The sequence below is a fragment of the Pseudonaja textilis genome, chromosome 1 (assembly GCF_049901715.1).
Source record: "Pseudonaja textilis isolate UNSWEBS1 chromosome 1, rPseTex1.2, whole genome shotgun sequence".
NCBI classification, from domain to species: Eukaryota; Metazoa; Chordata; class Lepidosauria; order Squamata; family Elapidae; genus Pseudonaja; species Pseudonaja textilis.
Genome location: NC_141990.1, coordinates 289,089,283 through 289,111,715, shown reverse-complemented (window position 1 = coordinate 289,111,715; position 22,433 = coordinate 289,089,283). Strand labels below are relative to the sequence as shown.

Here is a 22,433-nt window from a genome sequence, read left to right as displayed (position 1 = left end):
GGAAACTGAACAAGGAGAGATTTAACCTGGAAATAAGGAGAAATTTTCTGACAGTGAGAACCAATGGAACAGCTTGCCCTTAGAAGTTGTGGGAGCGCCATCACTTGAGACTTTCAAGGAGAGATTGGACTGCCATTTGTCAGAAATGGTGTAGGGTCTCCTGCTTGGGCAGGGGGTTGGACTAGATGACCCACAAGGTCCCTTCCAACTCTGATTATCTGTTATCTGTTACATATTTGGACTAGAATGGTTTGCAGAAAGCTACCATACAAAATACCAGTGCATGTGCCATTTGCACATTTAATTTCTAACATTTTAGTGTGCTGCAATTCAAAGCATTTGTTTCTTGGAGTTATTCTACATTTCAATTGTTCTTTGCATTAATTGACACTGTTAAAACAAGCTGTATTTTAAGAAAGGTGGACTGTCTGGTCATATACAAGCTTTCATAAACTTAATTGGTTTGAGTTTTTGTTTTGTTTGTTTGCTTATTTTTTTGCATATTCTCAAACCCATACACAGTATCTATTATATAAAATGTAGATTAATGTGTTTGAAAATAAAATAGCATAATAAATAATACAGATTGAAATGTTCTATTTATTGCTCAAGATACATTAATGTGCCAATTGAAAGCTTCAGGCTTCCTAATATAGAAATACATTTTGAAAAAAATGATACATTTTGAAAAAAATGCAAAAAATCCTGTCTTATAATTAAAGAAATTAACACATTGGACATTTTTCCCATGGATGGTAAAGTTGTAATACTTTGCTACATTTCACACAAAGAAATTATAGTTTGAAAATGAATTCCTTATAGTATCTAATTTCTTTTTAGTAAATTCTTGTTTTTCTAGCAACACAACTAAACCTCCGCCTCCATTTTTCATTGCAAAACTTATGTATTGCGCTTATAATCATTATTAGATAGATAACAATTTGATGTTTATTTTCCACCTTCCAGGAAAACACTAGCTACATGAGAATTATTTTGATTAGGAAAATGGTATAGAGCAGGAAGAGCCAATCCCACTCTGTGGCTGATTTATTTTAGTATAAAATAAAAATAATAAGAAATAACAAGCAAAAGAAAATAATAACAGAAGATAAGATAATAACATACTCTTTACCTTTCTAATTCATCTTTGTTTCCACCACATCCACGCACCGATTCATGCATTGACTTTTGTTATTTAAACAAAAGATTCTGAGAATCTCCTCAGTTCTGCCCAATCACGACTTTTCTTTCAAAGCATCCATTCTTTCTTCACATACTTGTTTTGCAGTTTGATCTTCATCCATTTTGTCTGTATAACTGAGCCATCTCAATATTCTTCTTTCATACAGATAGCTCTCAATTTACAACAGTTCATTTAGTGACTGTTCAAAGTTACAATGGCACTGGAGAAAGTTCATTATGACCATTTTTCACAGTTACTACCTTTGTAGCATCTCCCCATGATCATGTGATCAAAATTCAGATGTTTGGCAACTTATGACCATTGCTGTGTCCCAAGGTCATGTGGTCAACCTTTGCAACCTTTTGACAAGCAAAGTCAATGGGGAAGCCAGATTGACTTAACAACTGGGTTACTAACTTATTAATTGCAGGATTTGCTTAACAACTATGGCAAGATAGATCATAAAATGGGACAAAAGTCACTTGACAAATATCTCACTTAACAACAGAAATTTTGGCCCAATTGTGATTGTAAGTTGAGGACTACTTGTACTTGTGTATTTTTTCCACATTTTTTATTATTCACTCCTTCATTCTTCTCGATCCTGATTCTTCTTGGTTTACCACACATTTCCTATTTCCACTGTGTTCAAATGTTTATTTTCTCATGAGTTATCCCACAGTAATTTCCATATACCATTTATGTCAACTTAACATTTCATTTAAAAATATTCATTTCAACAGGAGCATGATAGGGTTTTTTCATGTCTTTTCTTCCATGTCCACATTTTTCCCAACTTCCATTCTTCCCTCTGAATCCTGGCACTTTTTCTTTACTCTTTCATCTTGTCCCCACCATGCATTCATGTCACTTGGAACAAATTTGTCCTCTGGATTGCATTTATTCAGATAGTGGTGTAATTTTCCACCCCAAACTCATCCAGTTTTCCATAATTACTGTTAATGGGAGCATAATATACATTTTTACTACTGTATGAATTTCTGTATTCATATGCACCAGAACTATCTAGATAATATAAAACCATACTTTCTGACATACACAGTATTTTAGTCCTTTTTAGTCCCAAAGGTGCTTTTTCCAAAAGGCAATTGGACTTGGTTTTTTCTTTGAAAATGTTTCGTTTCTCATCCAAGAAACTTCTTCAAAACTGGAACATTTTCAAAGAAAAAAATCCAATCCAATTGCCTTTTGGAAAAAGCATCTTTGGGACACCTACATCTTCAGTTCCTCCAGTCTGTAACATTATACCATTGTCATTCACATTAATTATATCCATTCCCTTTTTCTTAGGTTCATAAACATACAGTAAATGTATATTTCTTTCATTTGAGTTCATTGATTAATTCATGCTCTTCACTATTTGCTTCTCTTACATTTCAAATCAGATGCTATAGCTACAGCAGAAATCAATGTCTAATGATGTCATGATATATTATTATTATATTGAATATTCTTATTGTGTTCTTTTTCATTGTTTATTTTATGGTTCTATTATTTTACTTCTGTTCACACTCCTTTCATTTTTTTCCCCCTTTTTGGTATTGTAAGCTGCCTACAGTAGTCCACAGCAAGATAGGTGGCAAACAAATTTAATAAATAAATATGGAATATTCATCAATGGTGCATGTATTTCATTTATTACTAATTATATTTCATGGATGATAGATAAGAGTCTCATTTTACTTGTGCCTTTGTATCCTTTAAAGATTTGATCACATCCATGAAGATACAATGCCAGATTTGATTGAAATCATTTTCTAGCTTGTTTAAAAAGCTGGCACTTGTCTGTGTATATGTATGTGTGTGTGTTAGATTGAAGATCTTCGTTCCCAACTTCTTAGAGCAGAAGAGGACCGTTTGACTCTGCAACGTCAAATATCTCAGGTTTCTAAGCATCACCAAAGCCATCTAGATGAGCAGCAGGATGACAGGAGGAAGCAAAGAGGTAGGACTTCTCCTTCTACCTTTAGTACTTAGAATGGTAAGCCACATTTTTCCAAGGGGCAGCGATATATAATGCTAAACCCACATCACATAGACAGCACCATTTTAAAAAACGAGTGTGTAAATGCTCACCATCTCAACTTATTTTTACGCATTGCTCCACAATGGTGCTGTGGAATCATGACACTGATATTAAAAAAAACCTGGTTACTGAGAGATAAAGGAGACCCAGTTTAAGTTATGGAAAACATATTTTGTAACTATTTGAGATTTAAAAAATGAGTGAAAAATGCTAATATCTTACAGGATGCTGAAGCGTTGTGAAATCTGCTAGTATCTCATAATTTGCTCTCTACTCTTTTTGCATCTCCTGTTGTATGAATATAATAAAAGCTGAGAGGCAAGTAAAAGCGTACGTATGAGCTGTGGAAGAGACTTCTGTTTGCTATTCATGTCAGGAAGAGTTGTATGGTTGCATTCTAAGATCTCATACAGCAGTAGATGGAAGCAATAAATCAACTATGCTTGGTAGATTTTAGCCTTTGTTTCATTTGGCATTGAACAGATCAGTATAGTTAGATTCCCTAAATCTTGCTGTGAGGATTTATTCTAGGCAACTGAAGTCAGTCAGATCTGCTAAAACTGGATTGTGGCTGTGACTGTCTCATTCAGGTGAGGAGAATTTAATTCCAACTGCTAAGCTTAAAAACCATGCTTGGTTAGTTAATAGCTACTAGAGAGGCATGGGAAAACTATTGCCAGAATATTTTCACAATGGAATCACTGGATAATCCATTTTTGGCTGACTCTTGAAGTGTTCTTCCTGATTAGCTTGCTGAGGTCAAGGTCCTTTTTATACAGCTAAAACCTGAAAGACCTCTTGCAGAAAATGTTACCCCCTAGAATTACTAAAGGGAAAACAAGGGATGGTGGGCTCCAGTGCTCGCTGTCTTATTTACCCATATTAGCAGCTGAGCACATTTTTATATTGTTTGGAACCATGCCACTATAATCTCTTTTTATAAAAAAAACAAAGGAAATAGTCCAGACCCTGAACCATAGAGCCATTTGTTTGCTTAATACAATCAGCAAATTGTATGTTGTGGGTACTTCACAAAAGGATTGGAAACTAGTACAATTGCTTTGTTTTTGTATCTCCCTTCATGGCTATGGCAGATTTAAAAAAAAAACCAAAACGAAAAATAGTGGACAAAAAGGGAATTATAAATTACAAATGCCTTCATCTATTTTAGAAAACTAATACCTTACTATTAATATTCTATCTATATTGATGCCGTATTCCTATTCCTATTTTATACTAATTCCCTATTCCTAAATCAGTATTCCTTGGTGTTAAAGGTATATTGTAGTTCCACCATCTATTTGCTTTAGGCTATTTATCTGCACTATGTCTTAAAATCCAATTTCTTTATCTTTCTCTGTGCTATAACTATACTGTATATTCCTCTATTGCTGATCTCTATATTTCTCTTACATACAACTATATATGTACTGGCACTCTTTGTAGATGTGTGCTCCATTTTTTACAGAGTTCATTTGGTCCTTTATCTTTTGGTTCCTTTTGCTATTTCTGCTTCTTTGCCTTTTCTGCTGAATTGTTCCTGGTTGCGCCCCTTTCCTTTTCTTCTCCTTTAAAGGAGGGTTCCAGCTAAGGGGAAAAGGTATCTCAGATCAGGTCTGAGGAAAGAAAGGAAAATGCCCTGCAAACCCCAGTTTCTGCAGGTACCCCCTCCTCCTTTCCTGTTGCCTCCTTTGCAGCAGGCCTCTGGGGCTTCTGTTTGTTCTGTTGGCTCCTTGTGAGAGACCTGTGGCTGCAGACCTCACAGGTAGACATTTTATCTTCTTCCCTCCTCTCCCACCTGTCCAACATTGTGGTTTTGGCAGCTATGCTGTCCTGCCACTGAGAAGGGAGGAGAGTGCAGATATTTTTATCAGAAATTACTGGTTTATCAAAAATGGTTATTTATCTGCACTATATCTTAAAATCCTATTTCTTTATCTTTGTCTGTTCTACATCTATACTATATATTTCTATATATGAAAATGATAACATCCTCATTGAGAAACGGGGCGGCTTTAGAAGGGCTAATCAACTCTGGACCACTATTTGGGCTTTTGCTATTTAGCTGAAAAAAATGTTTCTCACAGCCCAGAAGCTCTCTTTTTGCTTCCTTTCTTGATTTCAGTTCAGTTGTGATTTGATCTCAAGCAGAAACTGTGGGTTAAAAAAAAACTAAATATATCCTTAATTGATAAAAGCTTGCTCTTTCTCATCTTGTCTTCAATGCCTCTTTCAAATTAGGTTTAAAAATATCCCTCCTTGGGAATATCTCCCTGGACTGTCTCCACCTAGAGGAACATAAAGCAGAGATAAGTTCTAGGCCTTGCTTTTGTTAATGTATTGTACTACCTCTTTCTCCTTTTTTCTGACTTCTTTCTGACTTTTCTGACTTAGGTGAATGTGAATATTTAAAAAGCTAATTGTTATCCTGGAGTTAGAGATGGCTCCTGAGGAAGGCAACTCCCCCATCTGCAGTGTCCCAAATCAGTTTTTCCATTATGCTCCAAAATGTCATTCAAAGGAGGCAATAGCATGAAACTAAAAAGAAATCAAGTTGATGGAGTATAGGCACGCATATGTTGAAACATATGTTTAAATGTTCCATTAACTATATTGCTCCATAGAAAAATTCTGCTTAGAAGGAGCCTTGTTTTCCCTTTTGGTTTGGTCTGATCCTAAATTGTATCATGTGTTCCAGTTGTTGAGAGGTCTGATCCAGAGAAGCAAGAAATGGAGAAACAGATCTGGGAATTAAGAGCACAATTAAACCACAGTGCTGTAATGTCAGAGATAGAGGAGCTGCAGCGATGTGTTGAGCGCAAAGACAAAGAGAAATTGCAGCTTGTGATGCAAATAGAGGTAAACTTTTTCTTACATTATAACTTTAGGGGCTTTTACTTTGCAAATGGGAGATTTTCTATGCTAAAGTTTGCCTCACAAACATTGTCATCATTGCTTCCCTTGTAAAGAAATAAAAAATAATTCTGTGGATGAAACCAATATATTGGATTTTAGCCTTGTCTTCTTTTCCTTTCCATGTTATTTATTTTGCTATCTCTGGGGAATTTGGATGGCAGGTCAAGTAGCAATACTGAACAGCATTCATTCATATAGGTCCTTATTTGTAGTCTTGCCACGGTGTTGAGTAGCATGGCACATAGTTCTTATGCAAGACTGCCATTTAATGAAAGTAGTGGTTCTCATCAATACCAAATATGAAGGCTTTTATTTGTAAAAAATACAGCCGACACTGCATCCAGCTGATCTTGAAGAAGCAGAGTAAGGTCAGCTCTAGTTAGTACTTGAATGGGAGGCTACTTCCAGTAGCTGTAAGTATAACTTATCTGCTGCTGGGTATAATTTCTGGAATTACCAAACTCTTAACCATAAAAACATAATTCTTCCATTCTCTAATAAATACAGTTTTAAGACATATGTTTAATCGGTTGATACTTGTGAGAGATATAGCTTTGGTCAAGCCTCTGAGTAGCTGTGACCTAAAGTCAAGATTAAAAAATCTCCAACACAATTCTGCAGAAAATATGTAGTGACAGAACAGTTTCCTGCTTGTCAAGCCACATGTGCAGCAAATTAAGTTTCTTTTCCTGGTAACTTTGAGCAATTTATTTTGCTTCTGAGCAAGATTAACTCAAACAAACTGGGAGAATCGCAGAGAGATTCTCACTGACTTCCTCTTCCTCTTGAGGTTTGAAAGAGAAGGTTGTCTAATTTGAGTACTTGGTATAACATGATGATCAGTGAGATACTGTTGGCTAGCTTCATTTAGGTAAATCAGAGGTTAGTGCTACAATATTTTAAAAATGGGAGAGGAGCAGTGGACTGCAGACCTCATTATTTCGGGCAAATGGATGTGATCAGATTGGGAAATATTTCACTTGAAATATTTCTGTGCTGCTTTGTCAGAAGATAGAAAAATAGGGAACTGTTATTTCATAAGGTAACTCTTTGTTGCTCAGCAGAGAGATGCTGGTATGCTGTGGTGTCATAAAAAGATTTCAGATCTTAGACTTAGAATAACTTTATTGTCACTTTAAATGTACACTAATCAGCATACATTAAAATGAAATTTCGTTACATACAGTTCTCAAAGAAATAGGTGAATGTGAATATACACTATATACACTACATAAACATGATAGAAATAAATAAATAAGTAATAAATAAATATGCATATACCCACATGTATTATATGACAGAGAGAAACAACAAAGTCTGCAGCTAGCTTTGAATTCCCAACCACAGGATGGATGTTAACCTAAGTGAAGAATTTGACAATACTCTAGTAGATAGTTGAATCAATATTAAATGATAAGTGCATATTATTTGTTTGGCACTGTATTTGCTTTAAACAATAAAATGTAATAGTAGTCTGCCAAAGGGATTATTCTTTTTGCATTTCATGTAGTCTTGGCTGTTTTGTTCTAAAAAACAAAACTATTTAAATTGTATCAATTTTTGTAAGCATTACTTCTAACAATTGTCCTTGAATGGGTACTCTTTGGTTACTCATATATATGAAAAGAATGTTTCAAATTCCAAAATAGATTTATATCTTTATTCCGTTGACACAGAACATACATGGGCTTTTCATGATCTGTGGTCGACTGTCCCTGTCTGGCCTGTGGCAGGAGGGGGAATGGCTGTCCTCTACAACAATTGCAGAGTCTCATGTGGCCCCTTGGGAAAATTAATTTCCCAGCCCTGACATAGAGAAAACATTTTTTAGAAGACATGACTAAAATTATAGATAAACTGACATAATTGCTGTTTTGATTTTTTACTATGATTGTCAATTAGTATGAATCTCATGTAATAATCATGCCATACTTATACAATTATTAAAATTTGATTGTAAATTTAAGCATATATTTGGCCATAGCTATTATTTCAGAGGAGTTTCAGTTGAACATATTTGACGAGCATAAAAAATAGCAGATAAGGATAATATTTCATTTCCTTGATACCAGTTTGCCTAAGGTACCAGACTAGGGACCAGAAGACTGTGAATTCTAGTCCCACCTTACGCACAAACACTTGGTAGCTGACTTTAGGCCAGTCACTCTCTCTCTGCCCAACTTACCTTGCACGGTTGTTATTGTGGGAGAAACAGGAAGAGGAAGGAGTATTATGTATGATTGCTGCCTTGAGTTAAATATAAAAATAATAAAGGCAGAATTAAAAATAAAGAAATAAAAATAAATTAAAAAAATTATTCTTATAGTCACAATTGTATCAGAAGCTATAGCTTCTTCAGAAGACATTTTTAATAATCAATTTGATTGAATACGATTCTAATAAAGACAGCTATAAAATAAGCATGTAGGAGAGCAGTTAAGATACAACATGGTTGCTTAAAATTTTGCTTCCCATTAAAGGAATAAAATTGAATATGATGAAATATTTATTCTCCTTCAAACAAGATTTAACAAGAAATTTGAAGATACAACAGCTATCTGAAACAACTTATCCCACTTTCTATTGCATTCTAGTGACATTTGTATTTAACCAGGGTGTCAAGCTATAGTGGTACTTAGGTATCATTGTTAATTGGTTCTGGGAAATGCAATGAGTACCAACAACGATGAGTACCAAACAGTTTTTTCTCATAAGGAATAATGTAGTGAGTCACAACATGACAAGTTCTAGCTTATCAAGCAAACGTTGAGTACCCCGCCAAAATGATCATGTCAAAATGTGTTGAGTACCAAAGTCCATGAGTTTCAAAGCAGTTGAATACCAAGGTACTACTATACTTTATGAGAAGAAAACACATTTTTTTTTTAGGAATATAATTTGGGATCTGACCACTTTTTATATTTGCCAAAGAATTTCTGGGAATTTTACTGAATGATTTGATGATAAAAATATTCACAGCAGGTAGCCTGTTTTTTCTAAATTTGAAATCATAGACCTAGTCCCTTCTACCATTATGCAATTTGGATTTTGCTTCCTGTCATTATCCTTTGAGGATAATTTCACTCTTGATGCAACATTAGGCCATAAAAGACTGTAAATTTGAAAACTGCAACAGTAAAACAGCATTCCGTCAAATCTGTTTCCATATGCAAATGTAATATTGTTCTTTGCTTTTTCCAGATGGAGTTAATGAGTTAGATGAGTAAACTTGCTCGATGGATGATTGGAAAAGTTTAGGATCTGCCTCAGAATGGCTTGATCAATTTATTTTATATGATGCCCAAAATAATCAAGCTGTTCAGATTTAAAATTGAGATTCTGTGGACTGGATCTCTCAGCTTGCTCCAGGCAAAGCAGCCATGGTTTATTTATGGTTTGTTCAAAACCTCTAATGAGAATTGGGCTGATCTTGTTACAGACTTTTTAATTGGGTCAGCCTATTTCATTTTCAGTGTTGTAGTTTTGTGCAATTCTGAATTATAATAGGAATGGGCAGGCTTAATTCATCTTAGCCATCTATATTCTAAAATATAAATGAGGGAAATTCCTGGAAGAAAAGTAATAAAATCAAGATACAGGCACAGGCTAGATTGGATGCAAACTATCTTAAAGTCCTGCAGAAAAATCTTCAGGCAATTCTGTGTTTTGGTTAAAGTCTTTATTTTTCTTTATAAAAAGCAAAGACTGATATTTCTGATGAGGCATTCACTTTTGTCTACTTTATTGTGTGAACTTTTCTTGAATAGGACTAAGGATATGTGATAATTGGGGAAGAAAGAGATATTTTATAATTGACAATTTAAAAAAGTTAATTTAGCTCTGACTAATGTACCTTTGAAAAGTTATCTGGACAAATTGAAGAATGTTCTTGTACATATCAAATATATTTCTTCTATTCTTTTAAACTCATGCTGAACTTCATTAACCTTCATGAGTCATTTGTATTCATCAGGATTCCAAATATTCCCTCATCAATGGTTGCTACTGATTTAATCTGTTCTTTTCCATCATCTGAAAGTGTTCAGAGCTGTCTTTTACATAAGTCAAAGCAACATTAGGAGAGAATTAACAACATTTCTATTTTTAAATAAAACAGAGATGGTAACCTCTCTTAATTGTGCTTTATCAAAAAAAATCCTTGACTGTCTTGCTGAGCTATGTATAGTATATGGGCCCTATCAACAGTTAGTTTATAGTATGAGTGAATAAATTAGCTGTTAGTAATTACACTGTATACTAACGTGATGGGAGCTTATCTGTAGTTTTAATAAGTGAAATATCATCAAAGTAAATAATTAAAATCTACATAGCACAGATGTCAACTGTATATGATCTAATGCCTAATCCCATCAGAGAAGACCATGCTGAAAAACTGTGTTTTGAAGTAAACCCTGTTTTTGAGCACAATTTAAAAATGCTATAATCATCATCATCATCATATTACTATTAAATACATTAAATAGATAATAAAAGCTGGTACAAAACCATTAAATGCCTGTGTACAAAGTTTACAACTGCACAGAGATGTATCCTCACAATGATTGCAGCCATATGCAGAGAAAGGTTATTATGTGTCTTTGTATGTTTCCACACAGTGATAGGATTCTGCACATTTGCAAAGCACATCCAGAAGTATTTCTCTGGATGCATGCTCAGCATGCCTTGCAAGAAGAAATTGGTTCTATATCCCAACACATTCTGATTAATTTGCCGATGCAGAAGCAAACCTGTCTCTCACTTAATAAAGGGGATGCTGGATATGTGTCCAGGCATGTCTGAACAGAGGCCAAGTTTCAGTTTGAATTTAAAAAAAATGCTCCATGTGCTTTTAAACAAATAAAGCTCTATAATTTGAAAAAGGTAACTTCTGACACTAAAGAGAACCTTAAATATTCTGCAAATAGTTTTATATCATTGGAGTTACTCTTCAGCAACCAGCAAATCAGGTTGTGTTTTTTCCGGGCTTTCCAGGTAGTACAAAATGGTTGAACTTCCAGGGTTTTTTAAAAATAAGTTTCAGTTTATCTGGTCAGGAAGCTCTGCAGGATATATTGTAGGCTTCAGTTGTATTTTCATGTATGTTTTTTAAAGAATAGCATGCATCTCCATTATACATTTGATTGGTGACCATAGTCCCAGTAGTAAGTATCCCATTTTACAGTAGTCCCATCTGATAAATATGCATGCAGGAATGCTTGCAATAAACTTGAAATTCTACATTATTTATTTTTGTGGAAAAATTGATTACTTTTATAGACTTTCAAACATTGTGAATCTGATGCTTCATTCTGCTAAAGGAAAGAATAGAGAGTTCATAAATATTATTTTGTCTCTAAAGTCATAAAATCCATTTACTAAATCTATTCTCAAAAAGGTCTTATCTGTGAAAACAGTACAAACAGTTGGATAATTTATAAAAGTTATAAAACCTCATACTGAAACAGTCATATATGCTTCTGACTTTATGCCTATCACCTCATTTTGATATCAAAAACTAATTGCATTAGTTCTAAATTCTTAAAACCTTTACAAACCAGTCAGACCCTGGACAGCTGTTTTGGGTAATACTTTTGATAAAGGTGATTAAATTTTACATGCTGACACAATTAAACAAGGTTAGCAACACAACAACAACAATATATTCTCCCCCCTCCCCATGTATATACTATATTTTATTATAAAGTACAGTGGGGTTGGTTTAAAAATTTGAAATACCAGCCCTTTCACAATAATGGAAATTCAGCACCACTATTTGCTATTACTAAAAGTAAATTAGTGTCTTTCTCAATGTAACCTATGAAGGTTGCCAGTTCAAGAAAAATGTCCCACATAAAATATAATTTATCCAGCTTAGAGGAAGTATTTATAATAGCAATAGCATTTAATATACTGCTTCATGATGCTTTACAGCCCTCTAAGCAGTTTACAGAGTCAGCATGTTGCCCCCAGCAATCTGGGTCCTCATTTTACTGACCTTAGAAGGATGGAAGGCTGAGTGAGCCTGGTGAGATTTGAACTGCCAAATTGCAGGCAGCCAGCAGTCAGCAGAAGTAGTTTGCAGTGCTGCATTCTAACCATTGCACCACCACAGTTCAAAGACCTTGGATCCGAAAAATTCTGTAATAATTTAATGGGCTCTGTAGCTATCAATTTGTTCTTTCTGCTCGCATAGACAGCCATCAGACAACACTTAATGATTTTTATGCTATAGACCAGGGGTGTCAAAGTCACATTGTCACGGCGGTGATGTATCGGGACTTTTTCCCCTTCGCTAAATCAGGCAAAGATGGGGCCAGCACATGACGCATCCGGCCTGTGTGGCCATGCATTTGGCACTCCTGCTATAGCCTGTCAGAATCTGTCATGCTAACAGCCGAGATCTAATCATTTTTAAAGGTGATTTAAATTAAGGTGATGGGTCTGGAACTAACACAAAGTATGATTTTTTTTTTGAGGGGGGTGTAATCTTTCTATTCACCAGTTCCTGTATTGCCAAGCCAGAAGGAACAAGGCAGTACAGATAATCCTCAACTTATGACCAAAATTGAGCCCAACATTTCTTTTGCTAAGTGAGACAATTGTTAAGTTTTTTTTAATGTTTTAAATAACTTTCATTTGTAAAATGGTTATTTTTTTGAAATGATCACCTTTCTTGTCACAGTTGTGAATCATTGCAGTTGTTAAGTTAGTAACACCGTTATTGAGGGAATCTGGATTTTCCCATTGACTTTACTTGTCGGAAGGTTGCAAAAGACGATCCCATGACTCTGGAACATTACATCCGCCATAAATATGAGTCAGTTGCTAAGCATCCGAATTTTGATCACGTGACCATGGGATGCTGCAGTGCCAGTGATAAGAGTGAAAAATGGTCATAAATCACTTTTTTCGGTGCCATTGTAACTTTGATCAGTCACTAAACTAACTGTTGTAAGTCAAGGACTACCTGTACAGTACCATCCTGAGCATCACTCTCAAACAGACTGAATGGCGCAAGAGTTCGGAGGCCTTTCCTTCCTCCAGCCCTTTGCTTTGAAGGCCCAGGAGGTCAATTTTATATCAAACAAAACAGCCTCTATGATTCTTTCCAGCCATTTATACTAAGTTGATAGATGTCTTGTATAGCATGCTTTTTCATACCTATATGAATTAGTCAAGACCTCTTCATATCCATAACACTCTCTCCTCTTACAGGGCATACCTAGCACTGGTTGGAGCAAATGGTTTAGCAGAGTCGGTTTATGTCAGGGCTCCAAGTAGCAAGGCAGCTAGCTTCCTCAAATAGTTTTATTGGGTATATCATATTGGCACAGTTTTAATTAGGTGAAAACCTCACGAACCTTCAGAATCAGTTTTCACCTAATTAAAAGTAAAAGGTTTTCCCCTTCCCCAAACAATCCGTCACATGGTCCAATCAGGGTGCTGTCTGGTTGCCTGGTAATGTCACTCCTCCTTTCTCTGACCAGGTGTGAGAATGTCCTTGGTTCCCAGAAGAAAGTATTTTGGTTTGGTTACAAAACCCCAACTATCTCTATTTCCCCCTCCCTATCCCACAGCTCCAACGTGGTGACACTGAAGTTTCAAAATGGCTTCGGTCTGGTCAGCTTCAGGGTTGACAGGTCCATGTTTTCAGTCATTGTGAGGGTATGTATCTGCCAAGTTGCAAACTTGTAGTTAAACCCTTGCAGACAGAAGTTTTAAAGTTTTTTTTTTTTTAGCATTTATTTTCCTTCACTAAAGTTCAAAATAGGATATGCTGCAATATTTATTTTTGCATTTTTGTTAGTGGGTTGGAGGGTGCACTGCATATGATACATATATGCATGGGTTTTCCTAGTTAAACGTTACAAAATACTATTTAATTTTCAGATAAACAGATTTTGATTTCCAAAGTTATTCTTACATTTAAGGTGCTGATTCAAAGAAAAAAAAAAACTCAGCAAAACCAAAACCTTACTAGGGGTTGGAAATATTGGAAAAGTGCTCCAAATATGATTTACTTCAACATATGAGTTTTTGGTCTTCTGGTTACCAGAAGTCAATGCAATCAAATGGAAGGTTGTATTAATTGCTAACTTTAGGTATCATAAGCAACTTCTCTGAATCAGATTAAGTAGCATGTCATCTGGTAGGGTTTGGGATCTGATATCTTTACCATATGGGCTTTTTTTATTTAATTTGAAAATGTCACTCATTAAAACTGCAGGTAAATTCCTGTTATAAATTAGTATAGTCTACAACTGCTGCCTATTAACATTTTCATACGTATTTGGTCCTAATTCTATTCCATCCAGTTTCTGCAACAGCCTAAGGGGTTTTTAATACATAAAATTCATGACATATTTTAATATACACTTTTCCTTCCTGCATAATGGGGAATCTGACTCATTAGGTATTACTGGATTACTATTACCTGTAAACATACATTTATTTATTAACCAAAGTTGGAAACTTCTGTTAGCAATTTTACGACTAAGAAGAGAATCCCTATAAAAGTGAACACAACTGACTGGAAGAATAGAACACCAACAATAAATCAACCATAACTAAACTAATAAAAATGGTCAGAAGTTTAAAGATGCTGAGTTGTCAGCTGGAAAGTTGACAGCTCGGATTCAAGACCCAAGTGCTGGCTCTATTACTTGCCCCAACTACTGCCTACCTAGCAGTTCAAAAGTATGCAAATGTAAGTAGATAAATAGGTACCAATTTAAGGAACACTTCAGATATACGTTAACAAACACATTTTATGCTATTTAAATTTTGATTTAGAGCTGCCTAGAGTTGATTATAAAATGGGCAGCTATATAAATGTTTTAAATAACTACATACTTTGAAATATATAAAATATGTAAGTATTCTTTAATGATATATATAAATAATGGAGAGAGACAGAGAGAAAGAGAGACAGACGGAGACAGACAGAGAAAGAGAAGCTGGAAATTTATTTTTTTATTGAATTGATACATTTCCAAATACACCAAAATTCCTGGCAGCTTATAAGGATAGGAAAAAATACTGTAAACATTGAAGCAGTCATGGTAACATCCAAATCAACCAACAACATCAATATCAAACCAAATTAAATAATATATTGAAACTATTAATGAAGCTCATTGGAGGAAAACTTAGATTTATATATCTCCCTAGTATTTATAAGGTCATCTATCTATCATCAGTTTAAAAGGATGGAATACATTTGTAATAAATGAATAATGACTTTGGGAATAGTGATGAAACTGTAAAGTCAATAATTTTCAGTTAGAAACTTGATTAAAATATTTTAAACTAAACATGCATACAAAAATCAAGAGTGTAACATATATGCAGTAAATATTTGAGATGCTACTCAGAAGTTTATTATTTGAGTTATTTGTCTCAGAATCATAGAATCATGAGGAACCTTGGAGGTCTTTTAGTTCAACCCCTTGTCCAAAGCAGGATACCTTATTGCATCTTGGACAGATGGGTGTCCTATTTTTTATTGAAGACTTCCGGTGATGCAGCACTCATAACTCCTGGAGGCAAGTTGTTCCATTGATTAATTGTTTTTACTGTTAGGAAAATTCTTCTTAATTCCAGATTTGATCTCTTCAATGAGCTTCCACCCATTGCTTTTTGTCCTGTCTTCAGGTAGTTTGGACAATAAGTTAACCCCCTGTTCTCTGTGACAGCCCCTCAAGTACTGGGAGATAGCTATCATATCCCCCCTTAAGCCATCGCTTTTGTTGGTCTAGCCCAGTGATGGCTAACCTTCCTGTCCTCGTGTGCCAAAAGTGTGCATGCACGTGTGCCAGCACCCATAAGGCAATGCACATGGGGCTCCCCCCATGCCCCCTGCGCATGCATGCATGACCTCCGCTTGTACATTGTGCATCTCTGCGCGTGTGTGCATGATCTCTGCATGCGCCAAGCATCTGCACATATGCATGCGACCCCCCCCTGTGCGCCACACATTTCTGCAGATGCACATGCATCTCCTGTATGTGCCCCACCCCTACACATGCGCAGCAGCTACCAAACAATCAGCTGGTGGGCGGGTGGCACGTGCACCTGTGCAGTGGACCTGCTCTGGGGCGACGGTTCACGTGCTGGCGGAGATGGCTCTGCATATCACTTCCAGCATGCGTGCCATAGGTTTGCCATCACAGGTCTAGATATATCTAGTTCCCTTAACCATTCATCATACGCTTTAGCCTCCAGACCCCTTGTCATCATTGATATTCTTCTCTGTTCTCTTTCTAAGCTCTCAGCATCTTTTTTGTATCATGATCAAAACTGGATGCAGTATTCCAAGTGTGGATTCATTAATGCAATATAGAATGATATTATCACTTCTAGTGATCTTGATGCTATCCCTCTGTTGAAGCAGCCTAGGACTGCATTGGCTGTTTGGGTAGCTGCAGCACATTGCTGGCTCATATTTAAGTGGTAGTCCATTAGGTCCATTGGTGATCCACTAGATCTTCTCACAGTTATTACAGTTGAGTAGGTACTGCTTGTACTATAGCCTACATTTAGTTTTTCTGCCTAAGTGTTGGACCTTACTTTTTCATTACTGATCTATGTCTTGTTGCCTAGGCCCCAGTGCTCAGCTCTGTCAATATCCTTCTGAATCTTGAATCTATCTTCCAAAGTGTTCATAATTTCCACTAGCTTGGTGTGGTCTGCAAATTTGATCTAGATAATTTATGAAGATGTTGAAGAGCACTGGGCCCAAGCATAACCTTGAGATAGTCCACGTCATACTTCCCTCCATATAATGTATTTCCTTTGGAGGAATACATGCTAAGTGTAGTTGGTCAGCCAACTGTGTTCTGTTTTGTCAAGAACTAGGCGGCTGTCTACTTTCTCAAACGCCTAAAGTCCAAATAAGTTATATCTCTCTGCATTTCCCTGATTCACTAATTTAGTCACTTTATCAAAGAAGGTAATATGATTTCTCTGGCATGATCTTTTTTTTTTTTTAACAAATCCATGCTGGCTTCTAAGGATCTCTTTGTTCATTTCTAGGTGCTCACAAATCTGTTTGATTATCTTTTCCAGAATTTTTATAGGTATTGATATCTAGCTAATTTCCTGGATTCACTTTTTTTTCTCCTTCTTGAAGTTTGGAATCACACCAGCTCTTTCCCAGTCCTCTGGCAATTCCCCAGTGCTCCAGGAGCTCTGAAAGATTTTGTTCAGTGGTTCTGAAATCACATCTGCCAGCTCCTTCAGAACCATGGGATGTAAGCCATCTGGTCCTGGTGATTTGAAATTGTCTAAAGTGTATAGGTGATCTTTCATCAATTTGTTATCTATTTGGATCTCCATTCCCGTTCTGTCTCCCACTGTGCTGTTTTGATAGCTTATGTTTTTTGTTTTTCTTTTTTGCATAAAAACAGATGGAAATAAGCAGCTCCGCTTTCTTCATGCTCTACCATCTTCTTGCCATCTTCTCCCATTAGTAAACAAAACATTTCCTTTTATACTTGTTTTTTAAAAAATATTGAAAGAAATGTTTTCTTTACTTTTGCAGTTTGATTATTTTACATCCTAAAACTGCAGCTATCTAGTATTATGACTTGTGATAAATTATATATCTGATGGAAAGTTAAGCTCTATTGAGACATTCATTTCAACGTATACTTAAATATATATTTGAAAGTCTATTCCGAAGTTTGATGTTTTACTTGATTACTTTTCAGTAAATAGAAGTTTTGGAATAAAGGCTAGCATTCATATTTATTGTATTAAATGTAGATGTCAGCATGAAGGTAGACACAGTTATATGTTAGCGTTCAAAATTCATCAGCAAATATACAATCTAGAATTATACTAAATAGTTAATTTTTTAATCCAGTTACTGAAGAGTGAGTTTACCATCTGTTCTTGGACTCTGACATAGCTATTATGTTGAAGTAAGGACACATCCATGCATCATTTTATTTTCTAAATTTCCTGACATATTCAGACATATTCTTAAGGTTGTCCTGCATTTCTTTCTCTTTCGTAATTGCAATGATATGGAAAATAATGGCTGTGCAAAACAATTAGGGATGGTTGCAATTAGTTGATTTGTTTCAGATTTAACTTCTGTTTAATAAATTGGATACATTGGACATTACTTGACCAAAACGCTTGGACTTTCCTTAGATTCCTGGGAATTCTGCATGTAGTCTTATATAATCCTGTGTTTGTACATTGTGTTTAATATTCTGCATGTTAAAAATAGAGTCTTAATGTCTGAACAACTGAGCCCTGACGTAGTCATTTATTTATTTGATTTATATAGCGACCCCCCCTTACTTAAGCAGCTCTGGATTACAAGATTAAAAGATACAAATCCACCAAACATAAATGCTTAAAGATACCCAAAGATACCCAAAGTTAAACAATCTCATTTATCTCATTTCCCATCAGTAGTAGCAGAGTTTATCCATCCATCTGATCCAAATGCTTGGTGAAACAGCCAAGTCTTTAATGCCTTGCAAAAGACTAAAAGAGGTAGGGACAACAAAATCTTTTTCAAAATCCATCAAAATCTAACACCTTGCCATAACTTCTACCCAGCCAAGCCGCAGTTGAGAATAAGACCTGACAATCATGATTTTGGTAGTTGGAACATGTCTCCAAGATGGATGTAGCACTCTTGCCCAAGTGATTGCTAGAAAGGAAACATTCATTTAGTTGGGGGGAAAATGCCCTTCAAAAAAGTCTGGATCAGCAGATATAAAAGCAGAAGCATGGCTGTTGTATTCTAATGTTGAAGAAATTATGGCATCTGCTTAGGACAGAGGACATTGAAAGGGTAACTGCAGGGTATTAGCCAAGGTAGTGATATCTTACAGTTTACAAGGTCATCCACATGAATCAATCTTTGAATAATAGAGCTCTATGCCATGGTTGTTACTAGTTGGACATACAGATTGATCTTTGATGCCTTTCATTGCTTTGATTACTCTTTTACTAATATAGAGAAGAAGAAAATTGGTTGCCACCCTTTGTCATATCTGTAGCACTTGTGGTATTCCCTGATAATATTAAAGATAGTACCAGCCACTTTGGCAGATTTGGGTCAATATGTCACTTGTGCAAGCAAACTTCACAATATTTTGTCTCTGAAGTTGTCTAATCTAAAGCTTACATCCAATCCAACATATTGCTTCTTGTATGACATCAGCTAGTGAAATGTGTAATGTACACAGGATGCTATTAAAGATATCTATAAATTACAAAAAACAATGTGTTGGGTATGGACATAGCAGAAGTATAGAAATGTATGCATTTTTGATGTAAATGTTTACCAGATATAAGTTGGTGTGATAAAGATGTTGTTCTAATATGGATTGGGGAATAGTTCTAATAGCTAATACAGATGTCATTGTCTTTTGTTTGTTAAGTATTTAGCTTCTGTTCCATAATAGCTTCAAAGTCAGCAAAAAAAATTTTTTTTTAATTACATTGAAACAAATATCCATTAATAAAGTTGCAATTGGCATGTATTGTCTGTTGTAATTCTTGTTGACCAGGGAGATGGCTGATTTGTTGTAGGATTCTTCTTGTTTTGTTTTCTTGCCATATTAAATAGGTTGGTGGATAATGGTAAAATGAATGAATTATATATTTTGCATAAATATTACATTGGAAGATAACAGGATTATTGTGATTTCAATCACAGAGTTGATGTCTAGGAATTAATTAGGTATCCTTGTGCTTTAAAGAAAATAATCTCAAAAAAGTTTGCCTTGTTGTTTATGAAAAATATGAACTACTAATAAAACAGAGGTCACTTTTTCATGTAAGATAAATGTTTTCAATTAATGTAACAGTATTTTCTGTACATTGCTTAAACATTGAATGTTTTATTAAATACTACATAGAAAGTATAGTTGTATGTACAATATCTTTTCCCCAACATGGAGAAATAATTATTTTTAATGAGTCAGAAAAGTTGAAGATGCCATTAGTATAGATGCCACTATACCTTTTAATATTATCACCAGATGGGAAGCAATTACAACTGTTGAAAGGGAAAGAATTAACACAGAGGTGAGACATTTTATAGCATTTATTGAAGATTAAAGGTAACCATTTCAATGTTTTTAAGTGTCTCTTCACATCTGTCAATGAATTTAAATCCATGGATCTTACCAGTTACATTTAATTAATAAAAACCTTTCTTAGTTATTGAATTCAACTGAATATATAAAACACCACTTTAAAGATATATGAATAAGGTTTCTAGTGTAGTTGACGATCCAAAAATATGCACAAGTGTTAGAGTATGGAAGTCTTTTGCATTTTAAAGAAATGCTCAATTACAAAGTCTAATTTCAGCTATAATGATCACAATATCCAAAATTTTTTACTTAGAATAACAATATTTAATGGCTGAGATTAAATGTTTCTATTTCTCTTGGTTGGTGACAAGCTTTGAGATATTTCCTTATTGTATTGTTATTTTAAATGGCTCTATGGAAGATGTCTAGGCTGTCATCAAGAAACAAAGAAAGATAGATACTTATTAGTTTTGTATGTGGACTGTGGCATTTTTTCCAGTGGATGTTATGACTTTTTTTGATACTTCCACATAAAGTGCTAGGTTGGTTATTGTTACTGTTATTATTATATTCATGTCAATGTCAGGTGAGCCCAAGAAAATATTCCAACATATCTTGTTGATTCCACACACCTTGTACAAACATACAGTGTTACTCAATATTCAGGAATACTTTTTGAAGTGGAAAATAGTTCTGTTTTTCTCCCAGAATGAAATAATCTAGTTGTTCAGGGGGATAGGCCAGCTAGCTTTTGTAAATATATCATCTAGTATAGGTAGAACTTTGTATATCTGAACACAGTCCAGCAACAAATTACCCTTTTTGGGAATGGGGATTTTTATTTTTATATTCTTAGAGGATAGACAAGTTATAAGGTTTGACAGATTCATTTTAAGTTGGATGTATGTATAGTATCAGATTCTTTTTTTGCCGTTTCCTGTAGCACAATAGATGCCTTCTAGAGATACATTCCAGGCATGTCAATGCATGTGAGTGCAAAGTATTTGGTTTATTGCAAATAATAAAGAATAAACAATATTTATTCCTTTGTCCTTTAATTAGTGCAGCTTAATGGGACCTAGGAGACACATATTAGGCTTTTGGTTGCTTATCAATAATTGTAAAAAATTTAATTGCTTGCTTTTTTGACCTTGCTGTACCTTGCCAAGAATCTTTTTAGTTTGGAACAGGCTATAAATATTGTAAATGAACAAATAATAGTGTCTTAAATAAACATAATTGCAGGAAATTGAAAAATTGCTTTGATGCTTTCCATGTATTTAAAGAAATTTGTTTTCATTATACGTAAACCGTAACTTTATATGTATCTGTCTGTAAGCATAAGTCTTAATATGTTGTGCTGGCTTCTAGGCTTTAACAGCTGACTTGGAAAAGAGGGACAACCAGCAGCAAAGGATGATGAGTCAACTGAATGAGATACAGAACAACTATAAAATCTGTGAAAATGAGTGCAGAGCTGCAGAATTACAGGTTACAGAGCTAGGTCAGCAACTAGAAGAATCAATCAAGGAAGCAGAGAAGTACCTAGCTGAATTCAAACAATCTGAAGTTCTAAGGCTAGAAACTGAGAAGAAAAAGGAAGAGTTAAAACTCAAAGCTCAGGAATCAGTTCGATACTGGAAGCTAAGGTGTAAAAAACTAGAACATGAAAAGCAAAAACAAACTGGACTTCATAGCCAGTTGATGGAGAAGAACAATTTGGTATGGTATACATTTTTTATTTCCTTTAAATAATAACTTTGTAACATGTAAATATTTGCAGTTCTTCCAATACAGTTTAAAAACAGTGCTTCCTAAACTTGGATAAATTACCCAAATTGAGTAAAATTTATTTTTCTTTTGGGTACTGTCACACAAACCCATTACCCAACCAAACAGTGGCACTTAAATAAAGACTATCTGATAAGCTGTAAAAAGGATTTTTTGATAAGCAGTTTTGGGTAATGAAGGAAAAAGTTTGGAAAGGACTGGTTTAAAACTATTGAAATTAATTTGTGTAACTGTTATATACTATTATTAAAACACATTACACTAGTAGTGAGTGAGGCCTGATGAGATATGACTTTCAGTAGAAAACACTGAAACAACAAAAAAGTATAATTTAATCAAAAGACAAGGTAATCTTTTAACATTTAAAATTGATCACAGATGGAAATTGGGTGAAGTCCAAATCTAGTCCAACTTAGATTATACTTACTCA

At 34.9% G+C, this 22,433-nt stretch overlaps 1 protein-coding gene across 9 annotated transcripts in view; it reads left to right on the top strand.

Annotated features, from left to right (window-relative positions):
- The window catches only part of CEP128 (centrosomal protein 128), a 182,382-nt gene that overhangs the window by 25,245 nt on the left and 134,704 nt on the right, over positions 1 to 22,433 (top strand). For all 9 annotated transcript variants that reach the window (XM_087922081.1, XM_087922080.1, XM_087922079.1 and 6 more), the window contains exons 11-13: positions 3,017 to 3,149; positions 5,929 to 6,089; positions 21,584 to 21,934. In XM_087922081.1, the coding sequence (XP_087778207.1) occupies positions 3,017 to 3,149; positions 5,929 to 6,089; positions 21,584 to 21,934 (645 nt within the window). The remainder of the gene's footprint in view (positions 1 to 3,016; positions 3,150 to 5,928; positions 6,090 to 21,583; positions 21,935 to 22,433) is intronic.